Source organism: Mesocricetus auratus, unplaced genomic scaffold (genome assembly GCF_017639785.1).
Source record: "Mesocricetus auratus isolate SY011 unplaced genomic scaffold, BCM_Maur_2.0 Super-Scaffold_100009, whole genome shotgun sequence".
Lineage (NCBI taxonomy): Eukaryota > Metazoa > Chordata > Mammalia > Rodentia > Cricetidae > Mesocricetus > Mesocricetus auratus.
The window spans coordinates 36,497,584-36,517,276 of NW_024429193.1; the positions used below are offsets into that span (position 1 = coordinate 36,497,584).

The 19,693-nt window shown below is 45.4% G+C and overlaps 2 protein-coding genes across 8 annotated transcripts in view; one reads left to right on the forward strand and one right to left on the reverse strand.

The window, feature by feature from the left end:
• The window catches only part of Slc44a3 (solute carrier family 44 member 3), a 79,220-nt gene extending 65,466 nt beyond the window's left edge, over window positions 1-13,754 (forward strand). For all 5 annotated transcript variants that reach the window (XM_040751950.1, XM_040751947.1, XM_040751948.1 and 2 more), the window contains 3 exons: window positions 7,711-7,848; window positions 10,823-11,059; window positions 12,024-13,754. In XM_040751950.1, coding sequence (XP_040607884.1) covers window positions 7,711-7,848; window positions 10,823-11,059; window positions 12,024-12,128 — 480 coding nt within the window. In that variant the 3' untranslated portion in view covers window positions 12,129-13,754. The remainder of the gene's footprint in view (window positions 1-7,710; window positions 7,849-10,822; window positions 11,060-12,023) is intronic.
• Window positions 13,755-14,322: 568 nt separating this feature from the next.
• The window catches only part of Cnn3 (calponin 3), a 156,364-nt gene continuing 150,993 nt past the window's right edge, over window positions 14,323-19,693 (reverse strand). For all 3 annotated transcript variants that reach the window (XM_040751957.1, XM_005077127.4, XM_021231225.2), the window contains 2 exons: window positions 17,469-17,615; window positions 14,323-15,178 (listed from right to left, as the gene is read on the reverse strand). In XM_040751957.1, coding sequence (XP_040607891.1) covers window positions 14,834-15,178; window positions 17,469-17,615 — 492 coding nt within the window. In that variant the 3' untranslated portion in view covers window positions 14,323-14,833. The remainder of the gene's footprint in view (window positions 15,179-17,468; window positions 17,616-19,693) is intronic.

The window sequence follows — 19,693 nt, forward strand, 5'->3', positions numbered from 1 at the left end:
GAAAGAGGAGGAGGAGGAAGGAGACTGATGTGAGGGTTCCAGTAGCCAAGCCCATTCTGTGTTTCTAACAGTCTAAAGTCAGCAGCCAGCCCCTCCCGCACACACCCACAGTTTAATTTGCCCTTACAAAAGACCAGAGCTCCTTTCTGACTTGCTCATTTCCTCCACTGACTATGCACAGGTCAAAAGAGATTGGTGGCAGCCACCATTCTGTACAGGGGAGGATGCTGGCTGGGTGAGGCTAACAGTCTACACAGCACTGATTCCTGGACCTGCCTTGTCACTCAGAACTACATGGTTGCACTGCAGGGCACAGGGCTTTCCTACATCAGCCGAGGGTCGGGTTCAGAAAGAGGCCCTTGTCTGGCTGGGATTTTCCTGGATCTGAGGGAGGATGAGCACTCTGGAATAGCATAAGTGCTGTCTGCTCCCTGCTTACGCTCCATGTTGGCTGTGGCCGGGGAGAGTGCTTTATTCTCAGTAGAATTTGAAGATTTTTCCTGCGAGTACATCTGAAGGTGCCTTTAAATTTATCTTAGCACACTTACTTATTTCCCTGTTTATTATTTACTTGGGGAGGTGCACACATGCCGTAGCACAAGTGTAGAGTCAAAGGTCGCACCTGTGAGAGTTGCTTCTCTTATTCCATATGTGGCTCCCAGGAATCAAACTCAGGTTGTGAAACCTGGTGGGAAATGTTTTTACCCACTGAGCCATCCCACCTTTTAAGCCTAACATTCTGCTAAAGAAACAAACATGCCAGTCATTCAAATTCTGGTTAAGTGTGAAGGAATATTATTTGGAAGACAATCTTTGCCAAAAACATCTTAATTTATCTATTCAGCAAACAGGCCGGCAGATAGGGTAGGGATCAAAAAAGCCATCTCAAAAGAGGGCCTGGGGTTCTTCGAGACACTGCACCAGGTGAGGGAGGAAAATGAGTCTTTTAACCCTCATGACGGTTTGTGTGGGACTGGACAGATGGCTTAGTGGTTAAGAGCACTGGCTGTTCTTTCAGAGGACCCAGGTTCAAACACCAGCACCCACATGGTGGCTCACAACGGTCTGTGATTCCAGTTCCAGGGAATCTAACGCCCTCTTCTGAACTCCTGAAATTAATAAACCTACAAATATTTTGTAAAAGCAACCATTTTCATGCCGGTTTAATTCACGTGTGTTGAAGGTGTGTGTACACGTGTGCACAGCATGTGAGGTCAGAGGACAATGTTCTGTGTCATACCCTCAGTCATTGACCACACTTGTTTGCGACAGGGTCTCTGGCTGGCTTAGAACTCCCAAGGTAGGCAAGGCCAGCTAGCCAGGGAGCCCCAGGGACCTTCCTGTCTCTGCCTTCCCAGTGCTGTGACCACAAGGGAGTACCACTGAACTTCCTGTTTGTTGGTTTGTTTTGAGTTTTGAGACAAGGTCTCACCATGTACCCCTGGCCGGCCCTGAACTCACCATGTAGACCAAGCATGCTTTGAACTCACAGATCTTCCTACCTCTGCCTCTAAGCATGAGCTGCTTGGTAGGTCTGGCCCATCGTGTTTGTTTTTACTTCTAACATGGGTTCTTTGGATCTGATTTAGGACTTCCTTCATGCCTCCAGGACAAGCACTTGACCAGCTGAGCTGTCTTTCTAGGCCCACTTTTTCATGATTGTTTTTAAAAAGGGTTTTAGGACCAGTGCGAGACAGCTTTGTGGATAAAACAGCTTGCTGCAGAAGCCTGGCTGCCCAAATTCTATTCCAGGACCGCACAGAGGGGAGAATTGACTCCCAAAGCTGTTGTCCTTGAACCTCCGCACATGTGCCATGGGGCTTGTACACACCCACATAGTAATAATAAAATAAATTTAAATAGGATAAATGGCAAAGGACTTTTAGAAAGCTAATTCCTTTATGTGAAAGTATGATTTGTGAGAAATTCAAGTATTCCTTCAGTGTGGGTTGAATGTCACTTTCTTTACTTGACAACATGTGTATGTTCATGGAAAAACCTTGTAGAATACAGTTCTCCTGCCCTCAGGCTGGTCTGTCTGTCAGTCCTTTCAATTATGCATATTTGCCAAGGACAGTTGAGAGGAAAAGGAAATGTCCTTCTAAGGGGCTACTTGAGAGTGATCAGCAGTTTCCTTTCTTCTGGCCTCTGTGCTGCATAATTTTTTTAATGATGAGCTTGGATCGAATAAGGCTATCATAAAAATTAAGCTTCAAAGTAAACAAATTTCAGAAAAGCAGATGAGACTGCATTGCCCTGCTTCTGGCTTTCTTGGCCGGGAGTGACTCTCTGGGCCACCACTCCCCACCCCCAGCCCCGAGAGAGCCCCTCCTTCCTGGCAGGACCCCTGAAGGGGACCAGACTGGCACTTCCCCACTCACAGTCTCTTCGGGAGTGTCTGCAGCCTGGTAAATAGTGCATTCTTGAAGGGACCAGTAGATGCCAGGCCCTGGAAGGCTGGAGCGTGTTTGCCGGGTGCCTTGACTTCCTTCCCATGTGTTTGTGATAAAATCAGAGATGAAACTGGCTTGGGCTAGTTCCTGCAAGTTTTCCTAGGGGCCTCAGAAGGCTGACTGAATGTCTGTGGATTCAGCTACCCCGTGCTTCTCCGAGTTCAGAGGGAAGTGGTGGTGTCTGAGTTACTCAAGTTTGTTTTAGGAGTTCTTGCTTTATTCTGAGTGAATAAAATCAGAACGCAGTTAGAAAAGCCGTTCCAGAAATAAAGCCAGCTATTCATGGCAGAGCTTTGGGGCGAATCCCTTCCCTTCTCTATGAAGGAAAACTATTTACTTTTTAAAGAGTCAACAGCAGCTCAAGCTCGCAGCCATCAAAAGAAGCAGCCATCTCAGCGTGGGGGAGGACAGATGGGTACTCTCAGGTGACAGAGGACTCAGGGCCAGGCTGTGAAAGCTGCAGTTTTGACTTTGCTAATATTCTTGGAGAAATTTCAAAATAGAGAGCTGATGGAGCCTTTTTGTTACCTAAAAGTAGAACAATAAGTGGGGTAACAGTGCCTACAGGGATTACTTTACTGAGTTAAGGTGAAGTAATGTGATCAGGGTTCCTGGTCCACAGTGAAGCACTTCGAAAGCGTGCACGCGTGAGTGTGTGCATGAGTGCATGTGTGCGCGTCTGATATGCCTCTGTGTGTGTCATTTGTATGTGTGGGTGCAAGCATACATGTGTACTCATGGAGGCCTGAGACGGACTTCAGGTGTCCTGCGCTACCACTCTCCACCACGTTCCTATAGGGCAGGATCTCTTACTGAGTCTGGAGCTGTGTGGTAGCCACCAAGTCCCAGTGACACCTCCTGTCTCTGCCCCTCTCCCACACACTAGTGTGTGACCACCCGCAGCTTTTCTTTTTCACAGGGTTATGGATTTTGTTTATGTGCATGAATGCTTGCCTGCATATATGGCTGTTTTTCACAGGTTTATGGATTTTGTTTATGTGCATGAATGCTTGCCTGCATATATGGCTGTTTTTCACAGGTTTATGGATTTTGTTTATGTACATGAATGTTTGTCTGCATATATGACTGTGCATCACATGCGTGTCTGGTGCCTGCAGAGGCCAGAAGGGAGCATCGGACTCCTGAAACTGGGGTTACAGAAGGTTGCAGGCTGCCCTGTGTGTGTGCCAGGAGCCAAACCCAGGTCCTGTGAAAGAGGAGCAAATACGCTTAACCACAGAGCCGTCTTCCCAGCCCTTCCACTCAGCTTTTAATGTGGACTCTGGGAATTTGAACGGAGGTCCTCATACTGGCATAGTAAGCACTCCTCCCCACTGAACATCTCTCCAAACGTGACGGCCTTTAACACAAAGCTCTAAAGCCAGCAGATGTCTTTTTACAAAGCCCAAAATGAGGCTCCTGAGAAGAGGACCTTACAGCGATCACTCTGAAGGTTTCAGGAGGCAACCATTTTTAGAACCCAGCCTCCTCCTACAAAACTCTCCTGCCATGTCATAATGGCAGATCTCACACGAACACCACACTGCTGGTTTGTTTGTTTGTTTGTTTTTTTTTTTTGGTTTTTGGGTTTTTGTTTTGTTTTGTTTTTTATTTTTTATTTTTTTCGAGACAGGGTTTCTCTGTGGCTTTGGAGGCTGTCCTGGAACTCGCTTGGTAGTCCAGGCTGGTCTCGAACTCACAGAGATCCGCCTGCCTCTGCCTCCCGAGTGCTGGGATTAAAGGCGTGCGCCACCAACGCCTGGGTCACCCTGCTGTTTTTGAAGGCAATGCACAACGCATGCCTGAAAGTAAATGTTTCCTGCAGACGGGTCTGGTAAGTCAGAGGTCCTCTCCAGGCAGGAGTGACGTAATGCCGGTCTCATGCGGGTGGGTGGGCATGCCATCTAGCCTGTCTGGGCTTGGGTACTCTCTTCTACCTTACTGTCTTGGGGCTAAGAGGATTAAATGAGTCGGTGTTTTCAGGAAAAGAGCCTGGCATGGGACACACGTGTCCTGCATGAACATTTGTGACAGTATTTACTTTCACGTAGAAGTTGCACACGTACTTACAGAAGAAAACATTTAAAGGCCACAGATGTAAGAAGCGCTCTTCAGGTTTGTACAAAGCTCTTCGGGGACATGCCACTAGGACATCAGCTGGGTGTTTAGGAGTTAGAGCATCTGGGAAGAATTACAGTTCCTAGTCCTGGCATTTGTACCCAGGGGAAAATTTCTTGACTTTGGGCCAGAGTCTGGTTTGTCACTGTCACTGGGCCAGTGTGTTTGGGGGTTGTGTGGTCACACCACATTGATCCCAAGTGCAGCAGGGCCCTTGGGCATTATGGCTTGTGTGGGAATGTCATTCGAAATGCTGATATGATTGTTTTCAGCCATAACCTGTGGCTTATTCCTCCTATTGCCTTTGTTGTTTCCTAAGTGACTTAGAAAACTTACAATAAATTCTCTCTCCGGTCTTCTGTCCTCATTTCTCCTTTTTCTTTCTAAGGTGTGACATAGAAAGTCAAATCTTAGGCCGGGCAGTGGTGGTGCACGCCTTCAATCCCAGCACTCGGGAGGCAGAGGCAAGCGGATCTCTGTGAGTTTGAGACCAACCTGGTCTACAAAGCGAGTTCCAGGACAGCTTCCAAGACAATACAGAGAAACCCTGTCTCGAAAAACCAAAAAAAAAAAAAAGTCAAATCTTAAACCTTTTGACCTGGGCTAGAGATGGAGCTCACTCAGTTTGCTTGCCTGAACAGCAAATGCTCTAATGCCAACACTCGGGAGACCACAAGTTCAAAGTCATCCTAGCTATAGAGTAGAATTGAGAACAGGTCCATGAGACCCTATTTCACAAAGAGGACAAAAGCAGCTCACCCTGTGAATTTTATGTGGTCATCAACTTAGATCTATTTGACCGTTACCCTCTCTTTCCCTTGCTGAAAGGTTGGCCACAAGGGTGGTAATGGGGGTTGTCCTCCCTGATCTTTCATGACAGACAAGATGTCCTTGCTTCCTAGTCCTCATCACAAGCCATCCTTTCCACACACCGTCAAGCTCTGTAGATTAACACATGGCCCCAAAGCTGTGAGCTCGGGCGCATCCACACACCATGGCCGGCCTAGTGCAGTCCATCCTGCTTCTACTCCGCATCAGTGTGGGGCAGGCCCACTAATGCTGAAACAGCAGAATGCTCAAAGTCTGCACCCTGTGTCTAGGGCGATGCTGCCCTCCCCCACTCACTCAGCCAGCCATTAATCTAGGTCTTGATGTGGCACTCAGGGATGACTCTCGTAGTATAATGCTAGAGCTGTAGTCACTTTAGGAAGGCATATATAATTTTCCTGTCAATGTGGTTTTAATGTTCTCTTTCAGTGGGCCATGAGATGGTAAAGATAAATGGTTATGAGCCCCCTTGAAATTTGTGAAGTTGACACATGTATGAAAACGTATCGTTTAACCTTTAATCATCTCAGTGGAGGAATAAAGTTTATTTTTGTTGCTTATGAGTGATGGATAGCACTAAATTGGCTGTAAGGGAGTGGGGTTTTTAGGTGGACCCTCCCTCAAAAAAACAAAACTACTCTTCCCCCATATAGCTTGGGATGTCCCCTAGGAATTAGTTTAGAAAGGGAACACCTTGGGCTAGCACCTGAATGAAGAGAGGAAGCCAAGATGGAGAAAGACGTGGTAACCACACTGAGCCCTGGGACACGGTCTGAGACAGGAGGCTGGCCACTCTCCCGTCCCTGTGATGGAAAGCCATCCTTCTGCTACAATTGTCACATGAAACATCTCTGGGGCCCAGGTGAGCCCTAAATGCATGTGTGGTTAGCACACACCTGTGAGATCCAAGCAGGCCTTAACATGCTGGAAGCTAACTGACAGTCATGCACCAAATGTTACACCAGAAGCATAGCATCCTAGATGGAGCAGTCCCCATGTGTGGCCTCACCCAGGTCACGGTTGGTGACTAAGATCTTGTTCACTTGTGAGCAATGCTGAACACTGGTATTCATATCAGAGAGGGAGGAATGGTTCGAAAGACTGAGGGTGTTTAGCTTTGACAGAAGACATGGTGGGAAGCATCAGAATCAAGAATCTGAACAGCATTTAAGAGGAAGTAGGAGAGCTAGAGAGATGGCTCAGCAGCTTAGAGTCCAGTCCCCATATCAGATGCTCACAACTGCCTATAACTGCAGCTCCAGGGGCTCTGATACCTGTCTTCAGCTGTGTGCACATGATGTACATGAACACAGACATATGCATTAGATAGACGGATGGATGGTTGATGAATAGGTAGAGATAGATATAGATGGATGGATGGAGATAGATATAGAAAGATGATGGATTGATGGAGAGAGAGAGAGAGAGAGAGAGAGAGAGAGAGAGAGAGAGAGAGAGAGAGAGAGAGAGAGAGAGAGATCATTAAATGGAAGTGGGATCAGACAAACTAAGCTGTGCAGAATTAGACCAAGAAGATGAAATTACATGGAAAGAGACATTCATCAACATTTCAGTTATTATCCCTACAACCTAGGAAAGGCACAGGCTATCATTTGTTTTGTTTGTTTTGTTTTGATTGTAGTACTGGGGCTTGACCCTCGTGCTGGTTATGCGTATTCCCAGGTCTGTCTTGTTCTGGGAGCCAGCTTCTGTCAGGGGAACTGTTTTGGGGGGGAGGGGGAGAGAACGACATCATCCCCTGGAGGAATGATTTTGCTCTGCTCTTGCCCCGACTCCAGACATCTGAAACACAGGTTTTCTTTCAAGCACTTTTCTGAGTGGCTGGTTGATTTTGAACTATGGATCCTAATTTGTACAGGAAACTCAGTTCTCTAACAAGAACCAACACCATCTCTCAGACCTAAGGGACCCTAATCATTGATGCCCTCACTAATTCCACACCAGCTGCATCCTTGGGTTTGGCTCACAGGTCACTAGGGTCTGCTCTCTTTCTGGTACCCAAACTCCCTTTCCTGCCCCCCAACCATGCTCTGCACTAAAAATAACTTATGCCTACTCATTGTTTCCATGTTTGTGGTGGGACCTTTAACCCACCATATGGATGAGAGATACTTTTCCATTTACCACAACAGTATGAAAATATATTTGAATATGGTCAGAAACTGAGGGAGACTTTGAACTTGTTTGTTTTGGGTGGAGACGCTGGGTTTACAGCCATAGATTCTGTGTTGTCTTTCTGTTGTCTTGAAATGACAGGAACCATATTTGTAGCTGTTGTCTTTTGTTCTAGAACGCGTATACTGCTGCTGCCATTAATGGGACGGATTTTTGCACGTCAGCAAAAGACGCACACAAAATCATGTCCAAGAATTCAAGTCATCTCACGTCTATTAACTGCTTTGGAAACTTCATCATTTTCCTGGGAAAGGTGAGATGTCTTGACTAAACGAGAGCTTGGAATTCAACAAACTAGACAATATGGAGGCTGACTTGAAAGGGGATTCATGTGTAGATGCATGCTTCCATTATCTCACCTCAACCCCACGAGGCTTCCTGTCCTGCGGAGGAAAATAAGGTTTCATGTTTCCAGGGTCCCATGCATGTACAGTCACTATCTTAATCTTAGTCTACCTTTCTTGCCTCTGACCAGGTTCACAATTTGATCCCTGGTTTGTTTGTCGAAAATGAAAATGTCAGAAATGAGTTAAGTTTTGTGGATTGGTTTTTGGTCCTAAAGTGTAGATGTAACATTGATCTGATTAATGTGTACATTATTTAAGGGCAGGAAGTCTATGAAATGGAATCTGAAAGCCATGCATAATTGTGGCACACACCTTTAATTAAACCCAGCACTCGGGAGGCAGAGTCAGGCAGAATTCTGAGTGTGAGTTCCAGGGCAGCCAGGGCCACATAGCAAGAGCTTGCTAAAGAGAAGGAATACAAGCATCCGAGTGGGGCCAGTTCAGTTGCGCTCTGACGTCACTTGACTATCTGTTTAAATGCCTTGTGCAATAAAGAGGCTTCTTAAAGCTCCAGTGTCGTGTGGTGTAAAGGACAGAGCAGTAACTTGGAAACTTCAAACCTCAGGGTCTTGTGACACAGCTCTGTAAACCTCCAGCTACCCAGGAGGCTGAGCCAGGAAGCCCTCAAGGCAAGGCTAGCCTGTGCTAGAGTGAGTTCAAGACTAGCCTGGACAAACTAGTGAGACCTTATCTTTTATCTCCAAGACGAAAAGTTAAAAATGGGCTGGGTATGATGTGTAGGTCGGTGGGAGAACACTGGGAGAGAATGTGCGAGGCCCCTGGGGTCAAGCCCCAGTACTGCAATCAAAGCAAATGATACCCTGTGCCTGTCCTGGGTTGTAAGAATAACTGAAATGTTGATGAATGTCACTTTCCATGTAATTCTCATCTTCTCTGCCTAATTCTGCATAGCTTAGTTTGTCCGATTCCACTTCCAGTTACGGATGTATCTATCTATCCATCTATCTCTATCTATTCATCAATCATCTATCTCTCTTATCTATCCATCCATCTACCCATCATCTATTTTTCCACATCTAATGCATATGTCTGTGTTCATGTACATCATGTGCACACAGCTGAAGACAGGTATCAGAGCCCCTGGAGCTGCAGTTATAGGCAGTTGTGAGCATCTGATATGGGGACTGGACTCTAAGCTGCTGAGCCATCTCTCTAGCTCTCCTACTTCCTCTTAAATGCTGTTCAGATTCTTGATTCTGATGCTTCCCACCATGTCTTCTGTCAAAGCTAAACACCCTCAGTCTTTCGAACCATTCCTCCCTCTCTGATATGAATACCAGTGTTCAGCATTGCTCACAAGTGAACAAGATCTTAGTCACCAACCGTGACCTGGGTGAGGCCACACATGGGGACTGCTCCATCTAGGATGCTATGCTTCTGGTGTAACATTTGGTGCATGACTGTCAGTTAGCTTCCAGCATGTTAAGGCCTGCTTGGATCTCACAGGTGTGTGCTAACCACACATGCATTTAGGGCTCACCTGGGCCCCAGAGACGTTTCATGTGACAATTGTTAACAGAAGCACAACATAATTCTGTCTTTCAAAACAGCCAAATAAGGTAGAGTTGCATGCAATTTGGTAATACTATCACCTTAATCAGATCGTGAGTGATACATTTTCTAATTCCAAAAATTTTTTGGGTTGTTTCATAATCCTTAACATACTTCTATTTTTTTCATTTTAAATATATTCATTTTAAGATTTCCTATAGGAAGCATACCATGCCTAACGAGCTTTCAAAAAGTATGGGATAATTAGTGACTTTAGGCCTCTGAAGGAAATAGCATTCTGAATTCTATATTCATCTTTGCAGGCACGTAGGGGTAATGGGGCCCCAGGTGGACTCAGTCGCATATTTTAAGAAACTGAGTATACCATGGCCTGTGTGTTCCTGGAAACATAATTACATGTCACAAAAGCCTGGGAGAATCCAATTATCTTGCACACTACCACCTTTCCACTTTCAGTGCCTGGAGGGTAAAACCAATCACTTAGGAAATTAGTAATTCATCTACTCAATTGCTTGCAGTATAAAAATGGGATTAAAGCCTGAAGGTGGTGGCACTCAGGATACAGAAAGAGGTGTATCTCTGTGAGTTCAAGGCCATCCTGAACTACAGAGCAAGTTCCAGGACAGGCTCCAAAGCTACAGAGAAACTCCCTCTCAAAAAAGTAAGAGGAAGGAAGGAAGGAAGGAAGGAAGGAAGGAAGGAAGGAAGGAAGGAAGGAAGGAAGGAAAAAACTGTCTCAAAACAAAAAGAAAGAAAAGCTTCAAAGGGCCGGGAGCCTGTTGGTTCAGTTGAAGTGCCTGTATAAGCATGAGGCCACCACCCAGAAAAGATGGACGTGATGCTCCTTGTCTAACTCCAGGGCTGGGAGGTGGGGTGGGAGAAATCTCTGAAGCCAAATGGATGAGCTCCAGGCTCAGAGAGATCCTGCCTCAAAAACAATAAGGTGGATAGCAACAGAGGAAGGCATCTGACACGGGCCTCTGGCCTCCACACACATGCACACGTCTTCGTGACTACACACACCCCACACACATCCTAAAGTGTGGATGCTGATGATTTCACCATACTGCGGTGAGAAAGCAGAGTAAGTTTTGTGCATTACATTTACAGGAAGGCAACAGCGAACACAGATGAAAGTTCACGTCTATCTTCTCACCCTGGGCTTTGTGTCTTTATTTCATCCTGCCAAATTCTCCTTAGGACACACACACTAGTATTACTTGTAGTTGGGGGGGGAATAAAACCTTAGGTAAGATATCCCACTGATAAACCATTCATAAAGGTTTTCAATGAGCCCCACCATACTTATAAAGGTTTTCAACGATCCCCCTCCCTCGCCTCCCACAGGTACTGGTGGTATGCTTCACTGTGTTTGGAGGGTTGATGGCATTTAACTACAATCGTGCGCTCCAAGTGTGGGCCATCCCTCTGCTGCTAGTGGCCTTTTTTGCCTACCTAGTGGCTCACAGTTTCTTGTCTGTGTTTGAAACTGTGCTGGACATACTTTTCCTGTGCTTCGCTGTGGATCTGGAAACAAATGATGGATCATCGGAGAAACCGTACTTTATGCACCCAGAGTTTTTGGTAAGCAAACCTTTCGTCTCTTCACGACCTCCCAAAGCGCCGAATACTCACACACACGGGGGGGAGGTAACACACTCAGTCTCATTTCTGGTCCAGAGGGCTCCATAGGTTTCTACTTCCACCTGGTCCAAAATTCCATAGGGAGATGGGACCTCAGCATTGTGAGGGTGAACCACTTCCTTACAGAGACCACGCCTCTCCAAAGAGAAGCGAGAATAAAATGGGGCATGTGGGCTTTTCCATGGGACTCTGGTGGACACAGTAGTAGGTGGTTAATCTTCAGCCCTTGCCTTGCTTGCAAGTCTGAAGAACTGTTCATGGAAAGCATGCTGCATATCCAAGGACCATCCGGGCCCATGAAGCTTTGTAGAGCCCATTGCTCTGCAGACTGGGAACTTTTTGTGCCAATACTGACAGATCCTCAGTCCTTGGGCCCCTCTGCTAACAGGGCACACCCTCCTCAAAGCCCATGCTGCTTGTATCTGGAACTAGCAGGCAGTCGTTTCCAACAGCTTTTTGCAACACAACGAATTGCTCATCATTTGTCTTATCCTCTTTGGACAGGAGATATTTCAACAACTGAGCCTTGGTGGCTGGCGGTCAAATGATATTTTAATAATTTTCCTTCATTTTGTTGCCATAAAAATTAAGGGTTAAGTTCCTTTGGTCTTAAACAGCATTTAAGGCACTGTGGGTCCAGCAGACACTGGATTTCAGCACTTCCATGAATAGATGAGTATGAATTTGAATGTCCCATTCAGAGACATAACGATACAATTTTTGTCTTCATATACTCTGGTGGTTGCATTAAAGCTAACTTGTACTCTTCACGACTTGTAAGTTTCCGGTTAAAAGTCTACTTTGAAATCTACCCCACTATGCACACACACACTTGGAAAACTTTTAAAATTCAATTTCCTAAAACTCTAGGGCCATGAGTATCAGTCACTCTCTTGTTTTTCAGAGTTTTATAAAACGGACCAGCGACTTTAACAATGCAAGGCCTCATGGACACAAGGATTCATTACCAAACGAAGATGGGACAGAACTGAAGCTCATTGTGAGATAGGGGCCCAGGGCCTTTTGTATGGAGAACCTGAGAGCACTTTGACCACACTGCGATACTGAAATGTCTACAGCTATTTTCACATGAACTGGAGCAAGCAAGAAAAATCACGTTAACACTATGTTTATACCCATCACTTTAGAAGGCACAATATGTCTGGGTACGGTGACATACATCTGCCATTACAATTAGGAGAGGCTGAAGTAGAAAGACCACCAGTATAAAGCCAGCTTGTGCTACACAGGAGTTTAAAGCCAACCTGAATGCTATGTAGAGACCTTATCTCAGCATAAATAAATACAAATAAAAAAAAATAAGATTGGCTCACTCAATAAAGGCAACTGCAGCTAAGCTTGAGAACTCGAACTGATGCCCCCAGACCCATACAGTGGAGGGAAAGAACCAATTCTCACAGTTGTCCTCAGACCGCCACACGTGCTGCAACACATGTACACACACACACACACACACACACACACACACACACATTCAAAATGTAAGTAAATAACATACTTTGTAAAAAATTCACCCTGTGTTTGTGAGGTCACAACCAGTTTACCTTTTTTTAAGGAGGATTTTGTTAGCAGAAATATCTAGAATACTGCTCTTGTACAGGGCAGGACTTTCTGATTCTTCCAACCCTGGACACAGGCTAAGAAAGCATATTAGCATTTCATGCTATGGCTCCTACACTCAGTGACACAAGAAAGGCCTGAACTGGACTGGAGCGGGCACACACAGGACAGGCAGCTAAGCAAGATGCGACTCAGCTGGTTGTGGGCAGGTGGTACCTTCACACATCAGCAAACATTACAGAGAGCTGGTGTTCACCTCCACCCCAAATGAGACTTGCCTTTTTAAAGAAGTTATTACTTTTTAAAAATATACCTGAACAGCTGCTGAAACATAGATGGCATGTATAACAGCTTTTCCTTTTCAAAGCCCTAAACAAAAGGAACTTTGAACACGAGGACGGGCACCTCATCAGATGAGATGCTGTGTGGCATTGCCATCCTAACTTGAGAGAAAACCTGACTTACTTTCCAGGCCAGCCATGTGATGTAATACAAGGCTCCCTTCCCTTCCCTGTCCCAGCCGCCTCCACATTTGACAAGAAACAGCCTGACAGCTCACGTCCACTTTAAATGCAAATTATTTAAGAGAATCATAGCTCTGCAGTCTCCTATGATGACTTACAGGACACTCCCAGAAGCATCGAATGAGTCATCACAGAAAGTTGAGCAAGTATACGTCATTTCTGTGGGTTCAAGCATCTCGTTATCTGTCTTGGCAAAAACCACCCAAGCCTAACAGTCAGCCCTATCAGAAGAAATCGCTTGGCTGAGGCAAGGTCAGGAGTGAGGGACCAACTCCCTCGGTGCTGGCACTGCTGTTTCCCACACTTAGCTGTTGTTTGGTCTTCTCCAAGGTGACAATGATGGCTCAGATTTCCCCCAGTTCACCACTGAGCAGAACACCCCATTTCAGCTTCCGGCATCACTCATCACACACCCTGACTGCATACGCAATAATTGTCCCTTGTAGGGAGAATTGCTTTTAAGGGTATCCCAAATTGAAGATGAACCCAGGACAGGGCAGCCAAGTCATAATAAAACAAGGACCACGTAATTCTTGACTGTATGCAATGGCAATTTTTCTTCTTTTGGTTGTTGTTTTGTTTTTATAGCTCTGAAACACGGACTCTGTAGCTCAAGCTGACCTCATACTCGCAGAAATCCTCCTCCTGCTTCAGCCTCCCTAGTGAGGGGGTTACAGGTGTGTTAAGTCACCACACCCAGTTTAGACCAGTCTCCATGAGTGCCATATTGTACGAATTAAACAATGCTGGAATACCTTCTCTTAGTGTCCAAGGAATGAGGCCTCCAGTTTCTGACCTGACTCTGCCTGCACAGAAGCTAGCCAGAAAATAACCAGCCTGTGGTTCATATGAATGTTCAAAAAAAATATTTATTTATAAAAAATACAATGGGATAAGTTTATGCTGAGAAATGCAGCAATAAATACAGTTGAGGGAAACAGAGCGACTCTACAGTGATACATTGGCACAGATGTCGTCTGCAGGCACACCCCCAAACCTGCACGTCCGCGGCCACCTTTGTATACGTGCCCTTAGAAGCGCCACTCGGAAAAGACCTTGTCAGCTTAAGGAAGAGAATGAGTACACATATAATCACAATTGCACACTGATCATGACTTTATTTAGAACTCAGCAAGCAGTACTGCAGAAAAACATCCACGTGTCAGGTTCTAAATGCTGCATCTTACTTAGATTTAGTTGGCAAAGACCACATTCAGCAAATCAAACATTTTAGTCTTCCATGTACAAGCCAGATACACACTAAACTGTAAAAAAGAAAATAGTTTCCTATTGTTTGAAAATACCAGTTTAAGTGTAAGGCTGTAAAAAAAATGCATAGATCTTCAATATAAGAATTGGCTGTCCTTCCACAGCATTCCTTTTTACTTCATACGCAAGTTATTGGTTATGCTGTAGGGCTTAACTGTTACAGCACTAAAAGGCAACTATTCAGGGAGGAGGCAGAAAAAGGAAAAAGGAATGTATGTAAGGCTGGTTTTTAAAGGTACGATAAGCATAATAGTGTTTTAGGAAGACGAGAATTACTCAAGGCTAGCTTGGATCTCACTGGATAAAAACAATGGACTAAATACTGCGCTCCTGTGTGTGACTAATAATCAATGCCCTGGTCGTCGCCATATTGGTACTCTCGGGGGTAGTCATCTGGGTACTCGCCATGGTACTCATCGGGGTACTCTGCCTGATAATCACTATCACTGATTTCCGACCCATTCGTTCCTGTGCCCTGGCTTCCGTTGTGAATGACAGGTTCTGTGGGGGCGGCACAGTACTTGGGGTCATACACTTGCCGCCCAAGCCCGTACACGCTCATTCCTTTCTGGGAGGCAACTTTGTTGGTACCCATCTGTAGAGAAATGGTCGAGTTGTCCACTGGCTGTAAGGTCAGCTTCTGGTCATAGATGTCTCTTCTGGTGCCCGGTGCTAACATCCCAGCCTGGTATTAGAACATAACGGTATAGAAGGTAAGACAACAGCTAAGATCTATACTTGTTAATTCCGTCTAAATTATGAAGCCACACAAACGTGAGCGCTGACACAGTAACCGTCAAGCGGTTTGATGTGGACCTAACCTACCAAAATATTCCTAAACTACCCGTTTTTATGCCAGGAGTCACGGAGGCTTGAGCTGGGCCACCTGTCACATCACTGCCCACTGTAAAATCACCATATGGCCTCCGACATGGAATACAGAAGCAATACTATCTACCACTAAGTAAAGAATTAGACACAACGAATATAAAAACAAAGCCCAGGACTAGAGATACTGCTCCGTGGTTAAGAGCACTTGTCTGTCTTACTGAGGACCCAGGGTGAGTTCCCAGCACCCACATGTTGGTCCGCAACTATCTAACTCAGTTTCAGAGCATCTATCCGGTGCCCATTGCTGATCTCCAAGGGTCCAGGCATGTACACATACCACACCCAGAAGTGAGACTGTCTATTAATAGCCACACACGCCACCGATTTTAAACAAGCATACATGCATTCAGCAAGAAGCATCCCGAGCCAATCTAAGGGATGGGGTCTTCCCAGGAGGCCATCACGTAAAGCCACCCGCTTCAGAATGGTTCCTTCTTTCACCGTACAGTAACTTATACCTCAGTTTCTCACTTATGCCAAGCACACACTTTCAGATACAGTGTGGCTGAAAATGCAAAACATGAGTGGCAGCTGTGAGAGACACAGGGCATATCCCATAAAGGGAAAGTGACAGAGTCCACCATAAAAATAAAAAGGGTTACCAAACCTATTCCCGCTACTTTTTAGATATAAACCCCTGCTGCTCTCAAATGGTTACTGGTACCTCCTTGCTTTTATTATTTGTTTATTGACTGATGTTATTGATGTGTGTGTGTGTGTGTGTGTGAGAGAGAGAGAGAGAGAGAGAGAGAGAGAGAGAGAGAGAGAGAGAGAGAGAGAGAGAGAGAGAGAGAGAGAGAGAGAGAGTGTGTGCCAGGGCGCACATGAGAAGACTAGAGGACAACTCTGTAGAGTCAGTTCTCTCAACTTCTAGGGGGTTCCAGGGATCAAACTCAGGTCACCAGACAAGCGTCTTTACTCCCTGGGCCATCCTGTCCACACCCTCATCCAATTAAAAACTCTTACACAAATGAAGGAATGACCTCTATCAGATTGGCCTGTGTGCGCGTGTCTATGGGGCATTTTCTTGATTGCTAATGAATACGAGACTCCCAGGCAGGGAGGCCCGGCTGTCTAAGAAAGGAGGCCCAGCAAGCGTGGGAGTTTGTAGGTGACGTTCCCTGCTGGTCTCTGCTTTAGCACCTGACTCCAGGTTCCTGCACTGGTTTCCTTGGAGGATGGACTGTGACATGGAAACGTAAATCAGATAAACTCTTTCCTCCTCATTACTTTTAGCCAGAGTGTTTTATGGCAGCAACAGAAAGAGTTAGAATACTAACAGTTTCAGAATTACTGAACTATAATTTCATACAAATTCATTTCTCTGGTAACTTCATGTTAAGTTTCAAACCAGGACAAATGCCTGAGGTGCCATTTTAACATATCAAAGCGGACCTGACCTTCAGATTCTCCCAGCGTCCCTCAGTCCCTATCTGTTACAGGGTATGTCTGGCATACCTAACCCCCAGAGGTCATTCCTTATGTAATCCAGACATTCTGGTTACCCACTTTTGTATCTTTGGCCTCCTAGCTGCAGGATCTGGTTCCCCTTTCCCCAACCCCCTCTCCCCACAAGGCCCAGTTCAGTGTGGTCATGTCCACTCTGGACTCTCCCAGATGTGCCAGCCTCTGGCTATGCGCTCCCTTTTATCACAATAAACTTTCTCCTTCACCATATCTAGGAGCAGTCATGTCCTTTCCTTTCATTTTTTTCATTCACTTAATATTTCCTAAGAATGCTGACTAAACGCCAGCTTATTTTATGGACCCATTGAAACGGGCCCCTTGAAAAGCAAAACCAAAAAAAGGGGTAAGGAAGGACCAACCATCTTTTACTTGGACTTTGGAGCAAGAACACATATAAACATCACTTTTTTTCTCCTGGCTAGGCAGAAAGGCCAACTGTTCTTACTGCCAACCAAAACCATTAGTCACGCTACACTTTTCAGGCTGGAGAAAGGGCCTTTGATTCCTTTACTCTCCCAGCAAAACCTACTTTCCTGAAGACTAAAAATATTACAGAAAAATACTAGCTTTGCTTAGGGTCAGCGCTCACTTAGCAGGCCCCTGCGCCCCTTGCTTACCTGGCTGGCTCCCTTGTTGGTGCCCATCTGCAGACTAATCGTGGTCTGATCGAAAGGCTTGTCAGTCTGCATTTTGGGATCATAAAGATGCCTCCTGGTCCCATAGGCGGTCATCCCCGCCTGGCTGGCACACTTGTTGGTTCCCATCTTTTAAGTTAAAAAAAAAAATCAGCATTAATAACCGGAAGTCAATAACACAGACACAATAAAATGTTCTATGTTACCAAGGAAATGTAAAGTCGACCTGGGGTGGACTCAATTCTCAAGCACCCCCCAAAAGAGGGCAGGGCAGCCAGGGACTTACAAGTTCCCGAGCTAAGGTGTCTCTAGGCAACTAAGTATGAAGGGCCCTCTGTGCTCTGAACGCAAGCTGTGAAGGCTAAAAGAATTCCAAGCACTCTAAACACACAGACCCTCATGAAACAACCAGCTGCGTGTAAACTCACAGAAAGGGTATAATATTAAATAGGAAGTTACTGTGTTGGATAAATTCCCTGATGCTCTTTCTGGACTCTCTGTAGCACAGGCACGGGAGTAAAGTGTGCCCGCTTCAGTCGGGGAACCTGATACAGCTGCAGACCCCGTGACAGACAAGCCCTCTGACTCCAGCTCCAGCACTCCCAACCTCTCTGTTGTCGTCTACAAAGTTCACCCGCCAGAACCACGTCATCAAGTCACCCGCCAGAACCACATCATCAAGTCACAGGAGAGGAGACTTTTTAAAAAAGGAAAACAAGCAACGCAAAACCATCTTGTAATGTTCCCGTAAGTTTATAATTTTGTGCTGGCTAAAGTCCACAGCTACCTTTGCAGCATGCGCAGCCTGCGTGCTTGCAGTTAAAACTGCAAAGCAAAGACCGGTACTTGGAAGTCATCAACGTTTTCATGGAGGAAAGATAACATTTTATTCCTACAGTGCTGGCCAGAACCAGAACAAGGCAGTGAGAGGGGCGAACTGAGGCAGGACCAGAGGAATAATTAACTTCTCCGCCCAGCTGAGAACTACGTGACCCAGGACTTCTCAGTGCAGTCTGCTGCTCTGGGGGAGGAAACCAGTTCCTGCTACTGAAACGAGTTTGGGGCTTTGCTTTTTTGAGAGTCTCACACAAACCCAGACTACTCTTGCACTCACTAGGTAGGCAAGGATAACCTTAAACTCCTGATTGCCCAGTTCCCAAGTACTGGGGCTATAGGTCCATGTCACCATACTCAGGGGACACTTAGAAAACTTTTATTACTAAAAGCAAAGCCCCCACACAGAAAAGATTCACACACACACATATAAGCAGGAAAAAAAAAAGAAGGGGAGATTACTGCAATATTAACATTTGTATAAATACAACTAGAGTTCGTAACAGACATCTATGAATACCTTTGGGTTTTATGTGCATACGTGTCCCTATATATGCCTAACATACACATAGAAACCCACATTTTACAAAAATACACATATCCCTTTAGTATTTTATAACCTTATTTTTCCCTTAGTTTTGCAAACACTGGTGCTAATTTTTAGGCTGCAGATTCCAACTCACTGATCAATCAGGGTTTGGACTCTTCCTTCCAATTTCCCTCCATTCATACAATGTTGTACTTTTTAAAATGGAAGCCACCTGACACAGACTCACTCAAGGTCAGTTCACCAAGGAGGTCCTCGGCATTCACACCACTTGCTGTGGTTTTGTGACACTCTCCAGGGAGACTGTGAGCATCACCTTAACCAACTACTTCCTGAGCACTAACCCTGCCCAATCAGCTAGGCCCAGTCACAACACCACACACTGTATGATCATTCTGGTACCATGGGCTTTGTATATTTTCCCTTGGTCAATAACATCCAAGAATTTATATAGTGCATTTCCTTTCTTTTTTAAAAGACAGAATGACTAGAAACAACAATGACTTAATTTCCTAGAGAAACAATGGTCAAATTGAGTGACACACCTGAAATTTCTTTTAAAAATACCAACATTTTAGCCAGACATGGTGGTGTACAACTTTAATCCCAGGACTCAGGAAGCAGAGGCAGGTGGATCTCTTTGAGTTCAAGACCAGTCTGAAAAGTGAGTTCCAGGATGGCCAGGACTATTACACAGAGAAACCCTGTGTTTGGGGGTTGGGGGAGAGATACTACCATCATTTTCTTATATTGCTCTTATTTAATCTTCCTTCCTTCCTTCTTTCCTTCTTTCTTAGCTCTATAGACCAAGGTGGACACTAACTCA